The sequence below is a fragment of the Hyperolius riggenbachi genome, chromosome 5 (assembly GCF_040937935.1).
Source record: "Hyperolius riggenbachi isolate aHypRig1 chromosome 5, aHypRig1.pri, whole genome shotgun sequence".
Taxonomy (NCBI): Eukaryota; Metazoa; Chordata; class Amphibia; order Anura; family Hyperoliidae; genus Hyperolius; species Hyperolius riggenbachi.
Window position 1 is genome coordinate 131,163,803 of NC_090650.1, and position 20,158 is coordinate 131,183,960.

The following is a 20,158-nucleotide window of genomic DNA, read 5'->3' on the forward strand; positions in this document are numbered from 1 at the left end:
AGAGACAAAATTGTAGACCTGCACAAGGCTGGAATGGGCTACAAAACCATTAGCAAGAAGCTGGGAGAGAAGGTGACAACTGTTGGTGCGATTGTTCGAAAATGGAAGGAGCACAAAATGACCATCAATCGACCTCGCTCTGGGGCTCCACGCAAGATCTCACCTCGTGGGGTGTCAATGGTTCTGAGAAAGGTGAAAAAGCATCCTAGAACTACACGGGAGGAGTTAGTGAATGACCTCAAATTAGCAGGGACCACAGTCACCAAGAAAACCATTGGAAACATTATACCGCAATGGATTAAAATCCTGCAGGGCTCGCAAGATCCCCCTGCTCAAGAAGGCACATGTGCAGGCCCGTCTGAAGTTTGCCAATGAACACCTGAATGATTCTGTGAGTAACTGGGAGAAGGTGCTGTGGTCTGATGAGACCAAAATAGAGCGCTTTGGCATTAACTCAACTCGCTGTGTTTGGAGGAAGAAAAATGCTGCCTATGACCCCCAAAACACCGTCAAGCATGGGGGTGGAAACATTTTGCTTTGGGGGTGTTTTTCTGCTAAGGGCACAGGACAACTTAATCGCATTAACGGGAAAATGGACGGAGCCATGTATCGTGAAATCCTGAACGACAACCTCCTTCCCTCTGCCAGGAAACTGAAAATGGGTCGTGGATGGGTGTTCCAGCATGACAATGACCCAAAACATACAGCAAAGGCAACAAAGGAGTGGCTCAAGAAGAAGCACATTAAGGTCATGGAGTGGCCTAGTCAGTCTCCGGACCTTAATCCAATAGAAAACCTATGGAGGGAGCTCAAGCTCAGAGTTGCACAGAGACAGCCTCGAAACCTTAGGGATTTAGAGATGATCTGCAAAGAGGAGTGGAGCAACATTCCTCCTAAAATGTGTGCAAACTTGGTCATCAATTACAAGAAACGTTTGACCTCTGTGCTTGCAAACAAGGGTTTTTCCACTAAGTATTAAGTCTTTTATTGTTAGAGGGTTCAAAAACTTATTTCACTCAATGAAATGCAAATCAGTTGCTATCTTTTATTTAAGGTTATTTTTTCGATTTTCCTTTTGATGTGCTATCTGCCACTGTTAAAATAAACCTACCATTGAAATGATACTGTTCTGAGAATTTTCATTTCTTTGTCATTGGACAAACTTACAAAATCAGTGAGGGGTCAAATAATTATTTCCTCCACTGTAACTATTATTACTTACAATTCCTCTAGAGTAGTATGGTGCTAGCTGAAACGCCGCTATCCCGCAGCTGAATGATGCCTCTTTGCCCCCTAAATCCCTGGGGTAAAATCCGAGGACCGCTTCCTGTAAGAGGCAGAGCTTACCGCTGTAGCTCTGGCTCTGCTGTGTCAATCAGCTCCGATTGCCACCTCTCCCCGCCCCTCTAACTTCCTTCACAGAGAGGGGCGGGGAGAGGCGAAGATCTGCACACAGATTGACACGCCTAAGGCAGGGCTACAGTTCAAAGCTCTGTTTCCCCGGGCAGCAAAATCCACAACCAAGAAAGCCGTGGATTTTTGCCCCGGGGATTTTGGGGGGAAAGAGGCATCATTCAGTCGCAGGATTGGGGCGTTTGATTACACACAAGATTAATGACAACACACTGCAACGCTAGTCTTAAAGGGAACCTGTACTGAGTACAATTTTTTTAAATAAACATGATGTAGCTGCAAATGAATATTACATACTTACCTCGCCATCCGTTCCTCTCAGAAGCTCACCATTTTCTTCATACAGTGATCCCTTCCAGTTTTGACAAGATTTTGTCAGAACTGAAATATACCAGTTGCTGTCAGTTATATATCAGTTGCTGTCAGTTACAACTTAATGTGCAAGGTAATGTCCATGTTTCCCTATGGCTCAAGTGGGCGATATAACAGTTTAACAGTGTGCTGACCAGGAAGCTGTTATGGGGTAATAGCCATTTTCAAAATGGAGGACAGAGAATTTCATCGATCACAGTGGACAAACAGGATGCAGGAGAGGAGAAAGATTGATGAACAGACTACATGGGAGGTAAGTATGGCCTGTGTATGTTTATTTTGACTTTTTATTTTCAGTTCAGGTTCTCTTTAAGCAGATTGAAGAGCATGCATCAAATCATTCACACATGGAAGTAAAATGTACCTCTGGTGATGTCAGTAGAATAATTATAATAAATCAGAAGTTTAGAAATCAATGGGCAATGATTTAATGTGACGTATGCCTGCTTATTGTCACCTTTTGTTTGGCTTTCCAATCAGGAAAAAGAAAATCATGAAGTTTATCTGACAGACTTGTCTAGTCACATCTTTATTCTGTTTATACAAAAAAATACAGGTGTTTGGTGAACCAGAACATGCTGTTCAAACATTTGCAAATTCGCAGTTGAGTGTTGCAAATAATAAAGGAATATTTGTCCAGTACATGGATGAGAAATACCAATACTGTAAATGAACTAGAGGGAATTTTATACACATCATACTGCAACCGAACTAAAACTCTGGAAGTATAAAGTGCTGAAATCTTTGCACAAGTTTTGTTTGAGAACACGGTTTGGAAATTAATAATACAACCAGTAGTGAGGTATAACTTAAAGCAGAACTCCAACAAGGGAAATTATAATATGGAGACCAGATACTAAAAGGAAGGGGTTCTATTAAAACAGTGTAGCAATATAAGGAGGCACTTTGATAGAGCGAAGATCCTTTAATGGGTGCAAACTGCACTCCTCATGACTCAACATTTCTGTAAAAGGAAATGTCTATATGCATCCAGAAGTAATTTTCATAACCTGCCTGGATTTGTACTATACAACTGGACCTATAAGTAATAAACATGACAAAATGTATTGCGGTTTTATAAAGCTGTACATTTTATACTTACGGTACTGTATTTCTACCTGTATTAGTTTATCACCAGACACCAAGTTTTCAAAAATATTTACAAGCATGTAAACAGACCAATTACAATAGTTTGCTTTGCAAAATTACCCAGAATGCACTATCTTGTTTTGAAGGTGAAGGAGATCACGTCATTAAAGGGAACCAGAGATGAACGTTTCACACAAAATAAACATATCAGTTGATAGCTTGTAAAGAATAAATGCTCTACCTGATAATTTCGCTGCTCTGGTGTGCCTTTTTTAGTGTTTTTTATCCATTATTGCTCCAGGAAAAATCAAATATGGCCGCCGGCTCATATCCCTTCTCCTTCTGGGTTATCAGTTGTTCTGGATGTGCTGTCTAGGCTATATGAGACTATGCTGCTATCTAGGCTAAATGCAGCCTTTCATCTATGTGCTTTCATTTTGGTATGATGTACAGCTTGCCTGTAGGAAGTCTCTCTTATAGGAATGAAACTGCCGTTATTATCAGTATCTAGTGCACACAGGGATCATATTACAGCCACAGAGCTTCTCTCTCAGGAGCAGCAGCCTCTCCCATATCATCACAGCTCTCAGTATGCAAAGCAGGAAATCTAAGCCAGGAGAGGGGAAGGCTTGGGCTTGAAAAGACTACACAGAAGAGTGACTCAGCTATAATGATTCCAGGTCAAACCTCGACTGAATAGTCGGTGGATTCTTATCACAGTTGCTAATAGACTAATTAAGCAGATAACAATGAAACTAAAAGCAGGGTAGGTGTTTACTGTCATGTTCCCACTGATAAATGTAATAAAATACATGAGGATGCTTCATCTCTGGTTCTCTTTAACTACCATGTAATATGAGCCAGTGAGTAAAGAGTACATAAAGACAATTGTATTTGCTACCTTCAAATAGGATTCAGACAAAAGGCCCGTACCCATTACACAATTTTCCCAATGATTTTTCCAAGGATCAGCGACTAACGATCATTTCCGTGATCTCATATTGACATGTGAGCGATGTGCAGCCATAACGACCATCACGGCGGATTGGATGTTTCAGATCCCCGACGACTCTGCACACTTACCATTCATCCCATCGTGTGCCATTGTGTGTACCCGCTGGCTGGAGGATGGATCGTGGAATGCTTGTTCTTAGGGGGACTAGGCTGGATCCATTTTTCTCCGTCAAGTGGTATTTAGCTTAACTTTTACTGGCTGTTTTAGTTTTATTATGGGATATGGAGGGCCCGCCTTCAGGTGATCATGTCACATGAATGTAGCTACGAGTGAAGCTGTGCACAGGTTTGTGACAGCAGATATATCTGCCAAGAAAATGGCCAGTGATGTGCAATTAGCCAGGTTTGATACAAATCTGGTAACATCTAGCAGTACACAGATATCTGATGGAGGAATTTTATAAAATATACCACTGCCTACAAATACTGTCACTCATCCAGTACCACATACCTCCAAAAGCAGAATGAAGAGTTTTCAGTGGATATCTCTAATAGCAGTAGGGAGTATACAGTATGGTAGTCTGGGCCCATACTTATGTATGAAGGGAACAGGATGTACCAGAAACGTAGCAGCTACATGACTAAATGTATATTGCTTTATAAAATCCTTAGTTGGGGGGAGAACTTGCTACGTTATGTACATATTCACAGCATTAAGAAGACATAGAGAAATATATACAAGGCAATGTTAAAATCTTCATCTTAATACAATCTGGACCGCTTTACATCAGTGGTGTCACCCGAGTTCTTCCTCTTCCGTGTATTCCGTGCAGCATCAGGGAGATAGTAGTTACTGGCAGGTGGAGGCGGGTCCTAAGGAGAACAACACAATGTCGTATTAACTTTATTTATTTTTTTAAAGGGAACTTGAAGTGAAAGGGACATGGAGACTGACATATGTATTTCATATTAAATAATACCAATTGCCTGGCAGCCCTGCTGATCCTCTGCCTCTAATACGTTTAGCCATAGATCCTGAACAAGCATGCAGATCAGATGTTTCTGACAAAAATCTGACTAGATTAGCTGCATGCTTGTTTCAGGTGTGATTCCAACACTACTAATGCCAGAATGATGAGTAGGACTGCCAGGAAACTGCTATTGTTTAGAAGGAAATAAATATAGCAGCCACCATATGCCTCTAGCTTCAGGTTCCCTTTAACTGGAGCAACTTCTGGTTGCCTGGAATTAAAAAATGGAAAATACAATAAATATGACAAACCTTCACAAGGTAATCTGCAATATATTCTGGCTTTAAACAGTCCACTCCTTGTGCGGCAGCCTCGGCTACATTCACCTTGGCTTCATCAGGTTTCAGCTTACTGAAGTCTGCAAACAGGTGGGTCGCCTCTTTACACACAGAGGGGGAGAATCCAACAAACACCTACACAGGCAGAAGGAGGAAATCAACCTGATTAAACCATGCTAATCTCTAAAGCTGAGTACACACGTACGATAACGATCGTTCGAAAACGAACGATAACGACAATCGGACCAATAATCATGCGCTCCAAATTTTCCAACGATCGTTTTTTTTCGACGATAACGACCGTTATCGTTCAATCCGGCCGATCCAACCCGGCGGATTTTTCCGAAAGATAATCGTTCAATCGTTGCAGTGTGTACAAAGATCGTCCGATAATGATTATCTGTGGAGTAGTACACATGTTCTTATTGCCTGTCATAACGTCACTTACGTTTGCGCACGCATTTTTTTATCGTTCGTAGTTCAGTACTTTATACTTATATCGTTCACGTGTGTACACAATCCTTCATTACGAACGATCTATTCGGTCTAATTTGACTATCGTGTAAACGTCACGAATCGTTCATAACGAACGATCTTTATCGGACGCATATACGAACCTTTACACAATTATAATGAATGCACTTTCTCTATAGCAGCGTTATCAGACTCTGTTCCTGAAAGGCATGGTCTACAATTTTGAAGTGAGAGTCCATTTATTTCAGTAATTCAACTTAAAGGGGAAACTAATACAGCTGTATATGAAATATGAACCCTTTGCAGGTGTTTTGGATTAATTAGCTGATCAGAGTCTGACGGAGAGCCTAGAATATTGAACATTTTCACAATATTCTAATAGTTCGATTCTGATTTTGAGGTTTTCTTAACCTCCAGGGGACCAGCAGCCTAACCCGCCCTTAAGGACAAGAGCATTTTTACATGGAGGGGAGGGGGGGCACGATTAAATAGCCAGGCAGCAGTATCTCCAGTATACATACCTAGGCACGGGTGTCCCCAGTATAGCCAGCAGCCTTAACTTAGCTCCCAATCTCCAGCGATAAGCAGCTATACGCCCCTCCGCTCTGACCGACACCCCTTCTTGCATTGCCCCTAAGTTCCGGGTCCAGGCTTGATGACGTCATCAAGCTGGGATCAGACAGAGGCAGAGCGAGTAGGGATGCCGAGCAGAGCGACAATCGCCGGGGGAACGTCAGGATAGAGTCTCAGTCCTCTTCCTCCCCTCCTATTGCCTTTGCTTACAGTGATCACTATGATCGTCCAGCGATCGTAGTGACCACTAATCAAGAGCCAATCTCCATGGCTCCTGATCAGTGAGGGGAGATGGCGGCTTTCATATGACAGCTTAATCTCCTCTCAGGTGTGTGCAATCGAGTCGGGAGCGCTAAAAGCAGGTGGCGTAAATCCTACGCCGCATCAGGTTTAGGCAGCCACAAGTGCGGCGTAGGATTTACTGCGGGTGGTCCCCAGGAGGATAAACTGTAAGCCATAATCATCAAAATTATAACGAAGACTTGAAATATCTCGCTTTGCATGTCGTGAGCATTTCATATCATAATTTCCCCATTAACCCCCCTGGCGGTTTAATTCCCGCGGCTGCGGGAGGTTTTTTTTCACTTTTTTTTTTTAAGCATGTAGCTAGCCTAGCGCTCTGCCTTTAATACGTTTAGCCATAGCCCCTGAACAAGCATGCAGCAGACCAGGTGTTTCAAACTTTAAAGTCAGATCTGACAAGACTAGCTGCATGCTTGTTTCTGGTGTTATTCAGATACTACTGCAGAGAAATAGACCAGCAGGGCTGCCAGGCAACTGGTATTGATTAAAAGGAAACAAATATGGCAGCCTCCGTATACCTCTTACTTCAGTTCCCCTTTAAGTGGTTAAAAGGAAATAAATATGGCAGCTCCCACATCTCTTTTTACATTTGTCCTGTAAGGTTGTGGTCTGGATCAGAAGACAAATGATTTGCACGTGTGCTGCTCTCCCAACATTAAAAACCCAACACAATATTATCAGATATTTAGAGGTCGAAATTTTTCTTGTGTTCAAAGCTACAGAATTATTTTTGTTTAGACTGAAGCGCATTAAAAAGAAAATGTAACCGTAATCAGTAATGGTCCTATATTCTGAACGAACGATTAGCTGGAAACGGTCAATTGGGGACACTAACAGGAAGTGAAAACTTGCCAGATCCAATTGCAGCTATTGATCCTTTTTTTACCAAATTGATTCCATTGATCATATAAGTTTTCACTTCTCGTTAGTGTTCCTGATTGATCATTTTGGCCCAATTCTCAGCTGGTTGATCATTCAGAAAATTGGACCATTAGTGGCCACCTTTAAGTTATTGATATTTTTTTTTAACATGAGAAAATATAAAGACCGACTTACCTTGGCTCCACCTGACTGGAGAAGGCGTCTGAAGCCAGGCTCTTTCGGCTGGTCAACATTTAACACAACTTTCCATCCACTGAAGGCTCCCTGCCGATGTTAAAACACAAATGTTGAAATATGTAGTCTTTGCTAGACATGTTACATAAGCAAAAAGTGGTCACGTGGCTTGGCACATAGGTCACTGACACACCTAAAGCATCAAGAGGTTTCAGTGATAATCTTTAAGTACCGTACACCTGAAGTGGTAAGCACATTGTGGCTGCCATATTTCCTTTTAAACAATACCAGTTGCCTGGCAGTTCTGCTGATCTTTCTGGAATCAGTAGTGTCTGAATAACATCTAAAAACAAGCATGGCGCTTTTCTAGTTAGACTTAAGCGAGCACTTGAACTGCATTGCTTGTTTAAGGTATATGGCTAAAAGCATTAGGCTCCTTTCACACTACATACAATGCACATCCTGAAATATAGGATCACCGCTGTTTGGGTTAGTATTGCAGCTATCAGTACCTGATCGTGCACAGCAGGGCTGCAAGCTAATCAGTATATCTACGTCATGGTGGCTTGGAGGGTGCCACAGATGACGTAGATATACTGTAGCAGTGGACAAACTGGTTAAAGGGAAATTATTATGTCATCCTTCATATGCCTCTCACTTTTGGTGTGCTTTAAAGAGAACCCGAGGTGGGTTCGAAGAATCCTAATAGCAGACAGAGGCTGTCTGTGCATATAATCACCAGCCTCTGTTGCTATATATGTAAAGTCGCATCGCAGCCTAACACTGCGACCCATACAGTGCAGCCTACAGTCTATTGAGTTAGTGCTTGCACAACGTGTGTTGCCCGGTAACACACTGCCTTGTTCTGTTGGGACTCATTGCACCGCACAACTACCAGTATGAAAGCCCCCATCGAAATATACATTGTATTTTGTTTATATTGACCATTATGCAATGAGGGAAAAAGTGTGAAAGGAGCTTTAGAGGCCAGGCAATTTACAGTGTTTAACCACTTCGCATCCAGACCTTGTTTTCCCTTATGGACCAGAGCAATTTTGACGTTTTAGCTATGTCCCTATTTAATCAGCCATAACTTTATCCCTACTCACTACACCTAAATGATCTATGTATCTTTTTTTTCAGGACAAACTAGACTATCATTGGGGGGTATTTTGTCCCTAGACCAAAAAGTTTTCTATGCATTTTAATGGGAAAAAGAGGGGGAAAAATGCATTTTTTTTCCTCAGTTTTTATCAGTTCCAGATTAAAAATAAAAAGTGCCACAGGAGATAAAAACATGTCACCAGTATTATGTCCCCCAGTATAGATAGCAAAATGTGTCCCGAGTATCAGCCCTCCCCCCCCCCCCCCCCCCCTGTACAGCCAGATGTGTCCCCAATATCAGTCACCCCCAGTATAGCCCGATGTGTCCTCTGTGTTTGGCACCTCCCAGTATATAGACAGATGTGTCCCCAGGATTGCTGCCCCTCATTATACCCAAATGTGTCCCCAGGAATATTGGTCCCCATTATAGCCAGATGTGCCCTCAGGATTAGCAAGTGCACCCAGGATTAGGGTCCCCCCCTCCAATATAGCCAGATCTCCCCCAGTATAAAATTCTACACCCACAATTAGTATATTTGGCTCCTCTTATTTTATCCCCCCCCCCAGGTGCACATTTTACCCCCACCCCCAACCAGGGGTCCATGCACCCCCATAATGGCCAGCCAAATGCCCCACCCCCCACGCATGCAGCTCCCTCGGTGGCCAGATCGCTATAAAAATGATCAGCAAGCAGCCTGACTCACCTCATCTCGTTCCAGCGATCAGCCTGCAGACCAAGCATCCGATCCCCGCTCTGCACGCAGCCCTGTGATGCTGAATAGCCAGGTCCCGGCTTGATGACGTCATAAAGCCGGGACCCAGGTAACCGGCATTACATGGCTGAGTTCAGAGCAGGGATCGGAGGCTCGGGCTGCAGGTTGATCGCTGGAATGAGATAAGGTGAATCCGGCTGCTTGCTAATCACCTTTTTTAGCCAATCTGGCTACCGAGGGTAGAGATGAAGGATCACCGCTGTTTGGGTTAGTATTGCAGCTATCAGTACCTGATCGTGCACAGCAGGGCTGCAAGCTAATCAGTATATCTACGTCATGGTGGCTTGGAGGGTGCCACAGATGATGTAGATATACTGTAGCAGTGGACAAACTGGTTAAAGGGAAATTATTATGTCATCCTTCATATGCCTCTCACTTTTGGTGTGCTTTAAAGAGAACCCGAGGTGGGTTCGAAGAATCCTAATAGCAGATAGCTGTCTGTGCATATAATCACCAGCCTCTGTTGCTATACATCGTCCCTCCAGGGCCCCCCTGCGCTCTGCTCTGCCCTCCATAAATCACAGCCGCGCTGTCGACACGCAGTGTGTCACCAGCCGACTGTTTACAATTGCCTATCAATCTCCGCCGCTCCCCCGCCTCCTCCATAGCTCCGTTCCCAGCCCTCTCCCTCCCCGCTGATTGGAGGGCAGGGACGCAGGCGGGAGAGAATTTATTAATTACCTTCAAATGTCATAGTCTGTGGGAAAATCCACATTTCTATACCATTCCAAATAGTCCAAGCTGTTCTAAAGCATCCTAATTACCCTGATTATTTGGGAACAGCTGTTTTAATCAATTCAACAGGTGGAAAACAGCAGCTCTCTGCAGTTGCTTTGTGGACAGTCATGGCTAAGACAAAGAAGCTCAGTGAGGACCTGCAGCTGCGCATTGTGGCTGCTCACAAGTCAGGAAAGGGCTACAAGGCCATTTCTAAATGTTTTCCAGTTCCAGTGGCTACAGTGCAAAGTATTATTAAAAAATACAAGATGTTCTGCACTGTGAAAAATCTCAGAAGACGTAGTCTGAAGCCAAAAGTGACACCTGTGCTGGCCAGAAGGATAGCGAGAGAGGTGAAAAATAATCCATGGATCACCACCAAGGCCATCCTGGTGAATCTGGGCTCTGCTGGTGGCAATGTCTCAAGGCAGACAATCCAATGGGCACTGCACACTGCTGGGTTCCACTGGTGCAGAACAAGGAGGACACCACTTCTCTAGATAAGGCACACAAAAGCTAGCTTGGCTTTTGCAAATGCTCATCTGGACAAAGAAGACTTCTGGTCTTCTGTGAAAAAAATATAAATTTTTGGTCACAAGGTTTCCTTCATTTGGCGTAAAAAAGGAGAAGCCTTAAACCCAAAGAACACCATCCCCACTGTCAAACAAGGTGGTAGGAACCTAATGCTTTGGGGCTGTTTTTTCAGCCAATGAACCAAGGAACCTAATCACTTTCAACAGCACCATGAAAAGAGTGATACATGAGGATTCTCAACATCATCAGGTAGTCTGCAGAGAAACTTGGCCACCAATGGACATTTCAGCATGACTATGACCCAAACCCACAGCAAAAGTGGTGAAGAAATGGTTAGCAGACAACAACGTTAATGTTTTGGAGTGGCCCAGTCAGAGTCCTGACTTGAATACAATTGAGAATCTGTGGAGGGAGCTAAAGATCAGAGTGATGGTAAGAAGACCCTCCAACCTGAAAGATTTGGAGCTCATTGCTAAAGATGAATGGACAAAAATACCCGTGGAGATATGCAAAAAGCTGGTCTGCAATTACATGAAGTGTTTGATTGCTGTAATAGCTAATAAAGGCTTTTGCTATTGATTATTGAGAAGGGTATGAAAAATTTTGGATTGGACACTTTTTGCTCAAATGTAAATAAGAGCTGACAAATGTTTTTTTTCCACAATAATTCCTCTTGTACATCGTCTTATTATCTTTTGGGTGACACCTATGTCATTACCCATCAAAAAAATTACTTGCTGGTTGAATAAAAGTAACCCAAAGTCAACATTTGCCAGGGGTATGAATAATTATGGGCAGCACTGTACATACAATGTTAACAAGGGGTATCAGAGAGGTAGCACAAGGTTATACACACAAACATTTTCAGCACTATCCTGCTAGCAGGAGTGTTTGCTCAGTCAGATAAAATTGTTTTGGCTTCTATTTACTTTTTTGAAAAGCTGCCCTGCATTCCCCTACTAGCCACATACTCAGGTGCATATATAAAGCACTGGCTTTGTTAAAGGGGGTCTGTTGTCCTTATATAAAACTGCCACTTACCTGGGGCATCTATTGGCCCCCTGCAGCTGGAATGTCCTGCGCCCTCCTCTTCCAATTTGCCGTCCCCCGCCGCCGGTCCTGGTGTAATTATTCGTTTAACTAGACGAATACAAGTGCGGCTGCGCGGCCATAGCAACAGCGGGAGCTTACTGCGCAGTACGAAGTTTTCTGCGCAACCGCACTTCTATTCGTCTAGTTAGATGAATAATTACACCAGGACCGGTGGCGGGGAACTGCGAATCGGTAGAGGACGGTGCGGGACATTCCAGCTGCAGGGGGCGATAGAAGCCCAAGTGGCAGTTTTTGTTTTTTAAAAGGGCAACAGAACCCCTTTAAACTGTGCAAAGGACAAAAAAAAGGAGGGGGGGGGGGGGGGGTTTACACACTTTTACTAGGACTAGTATTATAGGTCTTTTGTAACATAAGTTCGGGGATGCTTTAAAGTCAATTCTTTCCATACTATTACTCATTGCTACACACTCTCCTGATTTTATATTATAAATATATCAGTATTTTTATCCAGTACCTCCACAATGCCCATCTCCTGCTTTTTCCTCTGCAGCTTCTTCCTCCATCGCATTGCTGCTTCTGCCAGCATCCTCTGAGGCACTGTAATGCTACTGATAGCCTTCAGTATAGAACTACTTCCCCACTCATAATCGTCCTCCTGCAGAAACAAACACATTCAGATGCCAAAAAAACAAAGAATCTGGTGAATATGCACCACTCCTGCTTTCTTTGTGAAAAGCTCATACAGATAGTGGAACCAGCATAATTTTCCTGTAGGAGCAAAAAAGAAACCGAAACTGCGGCTTATACCATACATGCGGGTGCTAACACAGTAAACTGGGGCACTAACAGCAATAAACTATGCATTGGCACAGTGTTTTCTCTTGAAAATTGTTTTAGCTATATGGGGTGAAACTGTAACTGGATACACATATATATGGCCCGGTTCACATTGGCACTAAAAGTGGTCTGTTAGGCAGAAATTAACGGACCGGATGCTAATGGAGGTGAACGGATCCTATGTTAATCAATAGGATCTGTTCACAGTTCTGCGTTAGAACAGATCCATTTGGCACGTTCCACAAGTTTGGGAAAGCTGCGATAAATTAGGAGCCACGGACGTGTCGTATTGACTACGTACTAATGGAACAGAGGGTCACAGATGAGAAACTAATGCCTTTTCAAAACTGATCTGTTCTACGGATCAATTTTTCACCCATGCAGTGTTAACCGGGCCTATAACAGGTAAATATGGCGCAGAGAAAAATGCACTACTTTATAAATTACTTTTTCCCTGTATAGAGGTCTCTTTCTGTACAGTTCTGACTGTCGTGGTTTGAATTAGTGCATCTCGTAACTGGTATGGGGGGGGGAAGGGGGGGTTGAAAGAGTTCTCAGGGCCCTTTCACACCAGAGGGATTTTTCGGCGTTTTAACGCCACGGCCGAAGTTGGCGTTTTGCTAGGTAAAAGTCCATAGACTTTCATTTTACCTTTCACATCTAACTCGGCGTTTTGGAGTGTTGCGTTTCAACGCTCCCAGGAGCTTTTTCAGGGCCGTTTACAGCCGAAGTTGGCTGTTGGCGTTTCAATGATAGTCAATGGAAAACGACAACTTCAGCGTTTTAAAAGCCTTTTCAAAGCGTTTTACAGCTATCTTGTTCATAGCAGAAAAAGAAAAAAAAAAAAAAAGGACGTTTTCATATGGGCTGTAAAACTCTTTCAAAACGCTTTGAAAACGCTATGTATTGGCGTTAAGCAAAAGGCTGACTTTCAGCCATTTTTTACCGCAGCCTCTAGTGTGAAAGAGCCCTCGACGTTTCCTTTATTCTTTTAAAAAGCACTCTCTGGAAAGAAGCTATACAGAGATGCTGGCCAATTCAGTGCACACAATTTTAGCAGAGAAACTGTTCCATTGCCATTCAAGGAATGCTTTTGAAGATGACAGAATCCCTGAGAATCCCAATAAATATTCGGACTAGTCTAAAGCCCTATACACACATGCAATTTTTATTGGCCAATGGCCGGGCAATTTTACCAATTTCCATGTGGCATGAGATAAAACAGATTTTTAATACTATGCGTGTTCACACTTTAAAAACCTGTCAGAGCTCTCAGATTAACACTAGAGACTAAGGCTTCTTACACACCAAGACGTTGCGTTTTAGGGGACGTTATGGTTGCATAACGTGCCCCTAACGCAACGTATGGTGGTGTTGAAGTTGGACGTCAGATTGAGCTGCGTTATGCAGCTCTCAAAGCAGCCGCTCCAGGTTAGTGATAGGAAGTCCGGATCTTTTTAAGGATTCGGATCATTTGAATCGGATCATTGAAAAGATCCGGATCTTTGAACTAAATCATTTTACTAGGGAAGCAGACTGGGTGAAATGAATAGCAGAACAGGACTTTCCCTGCACTGTACATTCTGTATGTTCCCGTTTCTTCTAGACAGACATCCACTGTGAACCGAATCTTTCATTGTGATGATCCGGATGATTCGACTCACAAAAAGATCCGGATCAAATGAACGATTCGTTCATGATTCGGACAACACTACAGTCCTACCAGGAGTCTCTGCAGTGCAGTGAATATTAATTAGCCATGTGGCTGGCCGCTGAGGAGGAGGGTAGACCTCCTCCTCCAACATTACTGAGCATGTGCAAGCAGTCTAACGCTGCTTAGCCCAGTATAACGTACAGCATGCAGCACTTTGTTTAAATGTGCTGCGTTACTAGGTAATGCAACGTGGGCACTGTGAACAGCACAATTGATTTTACAGTGCTGTGAGTTAGGCTGCGTTACTGGCTGCTGTAATGTGGGACTTTAACGTCCCACTGTGAAACCAGCCTAAAAGTGACAGCAACATAGGTAAAAGGGAAATTTACATTGCATTTTAATCTGGGACAATTGTACATCTTATAAGTTGTGTTGACTTGCTCAGATTATTCAACTTCGAAGCCTTCATTCTTCTGATCAGAATCTGAATCTGCGTACACGCGCACCATGGCAGGGGAAGTTAAAATCCCTGGTCACGGCCTCTGTGCCCTGCCCGTCGCCTTCCAGCTCTCCTTCAGGACATGGAGGGCAGTGGCCAGAGGTGACGAGAAAGGCGATTTCACACCTCCTGCCGTGGTGTACGAAGATTCAGGAAGAAACGAGGTTCACAATTTGAAAATTACATGTAAGTGTATATATGGATTTTAAAAGTAACAATTTTTAAACTTCACAATTATCAGCATGCATCATCAGTTGTACAAAAATAAAACATTCATCTGACATGAAGAAAACCGTAAAAAAAAAAAAAATACACAATGAGTTAAGACTAACCGGAATGAAGCGCTTTGCAGCTCGGCAGGCCTCGAGATAAGAGCGATGAAGCACCCACTTTCCAGCAGCCATTGAGGCAAGATACTTCTCATTACGAAGAGGCTGACCCACAATAATATGTGTACAACTAGAATCGAAGCACTGCTTATCTAATACTATTCCACCTGCAAACACACACAAGGAAACATTTGAAATAAATAAATAAATAAAAAGCAGAGGGTTCTTATGTTACACAGGTTTAAAGCAGACTAAAGTAACACGATCTGACAGATCATCTTGAATGTATTACACAGGTTTTTAAATTTTTTTTTTTTTTAAACAAATCAAACTCGTGGCTGGACAATCAGATTGCTGATCTATAAAGAGATGTCATCACAATCAAGGCATAATGATCTTGGTCTCTAACAAACTTACAGGGCTTTATTCTGCTCAGATTCACTGAGATTTGTCACTCTGCAGAGAATCACAGAGTTTGGGCCTTTGCTGGCAACACAGAGCAGACTAACAATCTAAGGAGGTAGACGCTGATGGATATGTGCAAGCAAGTTTTATTGTTAACTTCTCCAGGATGTAGCAAGGTCAAAATTGTGCAGGTGGAAGACAATCCAGGGTTTCAATTTAATCCACAAAGAATTCTTATCTTTCAGTAAATGTTATTTAACCCCAGAGTAAATTGCAAAATACCTGTACTTGTAACTGTGCAGAAACATTCTCTCTCTCATTTACCATTATAAAATGATAGAGGGATACAGAACACAACTATAGCATGTAAAATTGAGTAGATATTTTCATGGCGCCAGGCAGTCTGTCGCGGGGCAAAACTCTACGGTGACGTTAAATATCTGTTCCCCCTCTGAGTTGTTGAACTTTGAGGGAGATGTAATTTGGGGTCTGGCAACTGCTGGAGCCCCGGATCACCGCTACGCGCAGCAATACATCGCTGCTATGGGGCGCACAGCGCCGCGTGCTGAAATATCCTGCTTTGTGTAAAATTACTTTCAGTGGAGAATGATTTCTTCATTTATGTATTTTGAATCACAATACTGGCATCTATTTAAGTAAGGTTAACACTAAATGGTTGGTTCACACTGGGTGAAATTGCGCTGTAGTTGCTAGTCATTGGCGAAGTGCTAGTACAGTGTCACCCTATAAGGGTGTTCCTACAGCGGAGTTTTGGTTTTTAGATAATCTAAATCTTGCTAGATGTAGCATTTTTTTTCAGTGTGATTCAGATTGAAAAAAAAACTCACAAAAACAGTTGGTGATTGCGTTCTGCAGTGGGATCTAACCCTAACAAAACAAGGTTGGTGTAATTTTAAGGGGGGGGGGGGGGGGGAACACAAAACAAAACAATCCAGGCATAGTCCTGCCTTACCTAGTTCCTCAATGAGCTGGGAGTAATCAATTCTTTCCTGAGGATTTAAGGAAGAAAGCTGGAACCTCCGTACCTTTGTATCTTCCTCTTCCACTGGAGCTCTATCTCCCTGTTATCACAAATCAAATGCGTTATTAAAATGTATTTGTACCTCCACTTACCAGTGAGACCCTCTCTGAGGAAGCGAGCATTGTTAGCTTGTGAAACGGCTGTTAGACCTGTTGCTTAACTTTTTGTATCTGTCACTGGATGGGATGAAATAAATTTGCAATAGCAACTCGGCTGGTGCCCGGTTCTCTTTCTCCTTTTTCAGCACATCTAGCGATGTATAGGCAGGATGACCAAGAGACAGATCTCTCTTTCTGATCAGAGAGATCTGTTGCCCACACACACCACAAGCAGATTATCGATAGATTTTAGCATGAAATGTATCAGGAATCAGCCTAGCAACGCTGCCTAATACCCCCTCCCCCCAGTGTAAAACCTCTCCTGTCTCACTGCCACAACCCCCAGCCTCCTCTGCTGTCACCCCGTGTCTGCTATCGCACCAAGTGCCACCATGTGGTGGTGCGTGTACCACATAGCATGTGTATGATGTTACGCACTCGACTGGTACCAAACGGGATGGCGGCGGGAGTCGTGGCGGCAGAACAGAGGAGATTTTACACGGCACAGGCACCATTTACACTGCACAGGCACCAAGGGGGACATTTACACTTTGAGTAGGCAAGGCAGGCTGGGTTCATCACATTATGAAACAGTTACTGCCACACACAGTACAGCAATTTTGACAGAGATTTTTCAAGCATGTCTAATGGACACATTTGACCGATTTTGGCCTGAAGTCGGTTGAATCATTGATTAGCTATGCTTGCTGCGACAGATTTTCATTGAAAGTGATAACATTTTGAATCGAATGGTCGATTAAGTAGCAAAATTGGTAAACGTATGTGCACTTTTAGAGTATGGAGAAATATATATTTTATGTTTTCACAGCTAATACAGTGCAGCCTTCTATTGCATTGCTTATACTCCAAAATGTTCCCAAATTGTAAAATCAGATTGATGAAGAGAAAAAGGCAAGCTGTAGCATCCTACCTTTTCTTTGGGCTGTGGCGCTACAGGTGGATTAGCAAGGGGGAATGCAATGCATGGGGCCTGTGGGGTGGGGATCAGTTGGTCCTCTTTCACTGGAGACTGAAGATCTGGTTCTTTCTTGGAGCCTTCTTGGGCTGAACTAAGTTCTAGCTGCTCACATGCCTCTTAAATATAAAAAATGAGAATATTTTAGAGATTGCCAATGGAAACTGTGAAAATGACAATAGTTGATGACAGATGGTCTTACCCATTTCAGCCAGCTCTGTATCGGTTAACGATTCTTTAAGCATAGTTTGGTCAGCACCATGCATCTTCTGAGCCTGCAGTGGTTCTATGCACTGAGAGGGGCTGTCAGGCCACTGCAAATTACTGGCCAGCTTGGCTCTCTCCTCCCTTGCAGTTGGATCATCCCAAATAATTTGCTCATTTTGTGATGGTTCTGTGTTAAGATCTGTTAAGGTTTGCCGAGAGTTTCTGAAAGAGAAGGGGCACAATGACAGATCCGTACGGACGTATGTGGTACATGCACACCAAGCTAACTGGCATAATGGACTAGTGCTCAACTATTACTTGCTGCTATAAATACCTTCGCGCTTCCAATACTCTGCTCCTGCCATTACGGGTTGTTCGAATGCCTTCTGGAGTGCAGGGAGAATTATCAAACCCTGTTCTGCTTAATGATGATCCTTGGCCCTTCACCATAGATGTTGCAGACATCAGTTCCTGCAACTGGCGCTGGAAGTTCTCTCTCATCTCTAATGCTTGTGTAAGAACTTTCCAAGGATGAAAAAATGTTTTTATTAACCGTTTGTTGAAACAAAACACTCAAAAAGGTTATTTAGCAATAACAAACAAAAAAAAAAAAGTAAAAATTTACAAATTACAAAAAGCAATCCCTGGACCTATCAAAAAGTACCACCTGTGGTAGGTGTACCACATGTGGAGAACCTAGGTTCCAGAGCATACATTACTTGCTAGAATACTGTATAACAGTGTAATCAAAACCACACATGGTGATCTTAGTAATAGAAGCACAGTTGCCAGCAGACACAGGTCAACCAGGCCAGAAACCCAATGGCTTCAATTCATCAAGCATTACCGCATTCAGTAATGCTGAAAACAGCTGACTTTACTGAGCACTTAGGAAAATGTCAATTCATCAAAGCGGTTACCACATGAAAAGCTGAAATTACCGAGCAGTGAGATAAATTACCGACTTGTGCGGTAATTACCTCAACACGTCAGTAAATGTCAATTCATCAAGGTTACAGAGCAGGCGGTAAAACACAGAATCATGTGCAGTGATTACCTCCAGCTCTCCTCTGTATATAACCAGCTTTGAATGCCTTCTGTGGGGTTTTCCCTATGACTGACAGGAGCAGACAGCCAATAGAAAAAGCCCCTGTCTCCTGCAAGCGCCGTTGATAGGTTGCGCAGGCTTTTCGGGTGGAACAAGCTTTTAGACCCCCCAGCCAGCGAGCAGAGAGAAAGGAACAAAAGATGTTTTCCAGGCACCCTTTGGTAGTGTAAGCCTTTGAATCCCTGTTTGAAAATGCAGAGATGCTAGTGGTGAAATCACCAAGCATGGCATGTGTAATGTCTCCAGGAAGTTCATCTAAGTTGTGGTAATTAAATAAAATGTTAAGAAAGACTAATGGACACATTCAGAGCAAGCAGAGGCAGTATAACAAAACAGTAAATATAACAAATGTGTACATCTAAAGGGATGTCGGGAATGCCTCCATTGTAATTGCTTCACTGCAGCTTGTAATGACACAGAGACATTCTAGGTCTAAAATACCAAATGCAATATTTTAACGACTTGGTTTTTGTTATCGAACAGCCTTTGATGAATTGAAGCCAATGGGCTCTATTCATAACATTTGCGGGAAAAAAAAATCTTGGAGGGAAAACACCGCATCGGTATTTTAGACTTGTGTACTAATTCATAAAAAAAAGTTTACACTTGCGATAATAGGTCGGGGAATTCCCGCACTAAACTAGCGGTGCTGGCTGAGTTGATACATTTTCTCTGTGCATATGTAAAGGGATGTGCACATGTAAAGGGATGCTGGGGCTGTCTCCTTTATAGAGGTGGGCGAACAGTTTGGCTGTGTTAGCCGAACTGTTCGGGCTGCCCAATCTGTCATTTATCTATGCCTCTTACTACTTCCGGGTCGCAATGACCCGGAGTAGTACGTCTGCGCTGCCCAGCGGAGCGCGTCCTAGCGACGCGCTCCCGTTGCCGGGCACTTTCTGCGCATGTGCGTGACGTCACTCATGACGTCACGCATATGCGCAGAAAGTGCCCGGCAACGGGAGCGCGTCGCTAGGACGCGCTCCGCCGGGCAGCGCAGACGTACTACTCCGGGTCATTGCGACCCGGAAGTAGTAAGAGGCATAGATAAATGACAGATTGGGCAGCCCGAACAGTTCGGCTAACACAGCCAAACTGTTCGCCCATCTCTACTCCTTTATACTAACTCTTAGTATAAAGGAGGCAGCCCCAGCATCCCTTTACATGTGCATTTTTTTTCATTGCCTCTCCTTGCCCTGAATCTGTCTATTAGTCTTTCTAAACAATCTAATTGCTGCAGCTTAGAAGAACTTCAAGAAATGTTACGCATGCTGGCTTTCTA

The 20,158-nt window shown here is 43.2% G+C and overlaps 1 protein-coding gene across 1 annotated transcript in view; it reads right to left on the reverse strand.

The window, feature by feature from the left end:
- Positions 1-2,284: 2,284 nt before the first annotated feature.
- Positions 2,285-20,158, reverse strand: part of TOPBP1 (DNA topoisomerase II binding protein 1) — an 81,951-nt gene continuing 64,077 nt past the window's right edge. The window contains exons 20-28 of the mRNA XM_068236261.1: positions 18,106-18,292; positions 17,767-17,993; positions 17,520-17,683; positions 16,422-16,530; positions 15,047-15,210; positions 12,239-12,379; positions 7,544-7,633; positions 5,111-5,272; positions 2,285-4,701 (exon numbers count right to left, since the gene is read on the reverse strand). Coding sequence (XP_068092362.1) covers positions 4,591-4,701; positions 5,111-5,272; positions 7,544-7,633; positions 12,239-12,379; positions 15,047-15,210; positions 16,422-16,530; positions 17,520-17,683; positions 17,767-17,993; positions 18,106-18,292 — 1,355 coding nt within the window. The 3' untranslated portion in view covers positions 2,285-4,590. The remainder of the gene's footprint in view (positions 4,702-5,110; positions 5,273-7,543; positions 7,634-12,238; positions 12,380-15,046; positions 15,211-16,421; positions 16,531-17,519; positions 17,684-17,766; positions 17,994-18,105; positions 18,293-20,158) is intronic.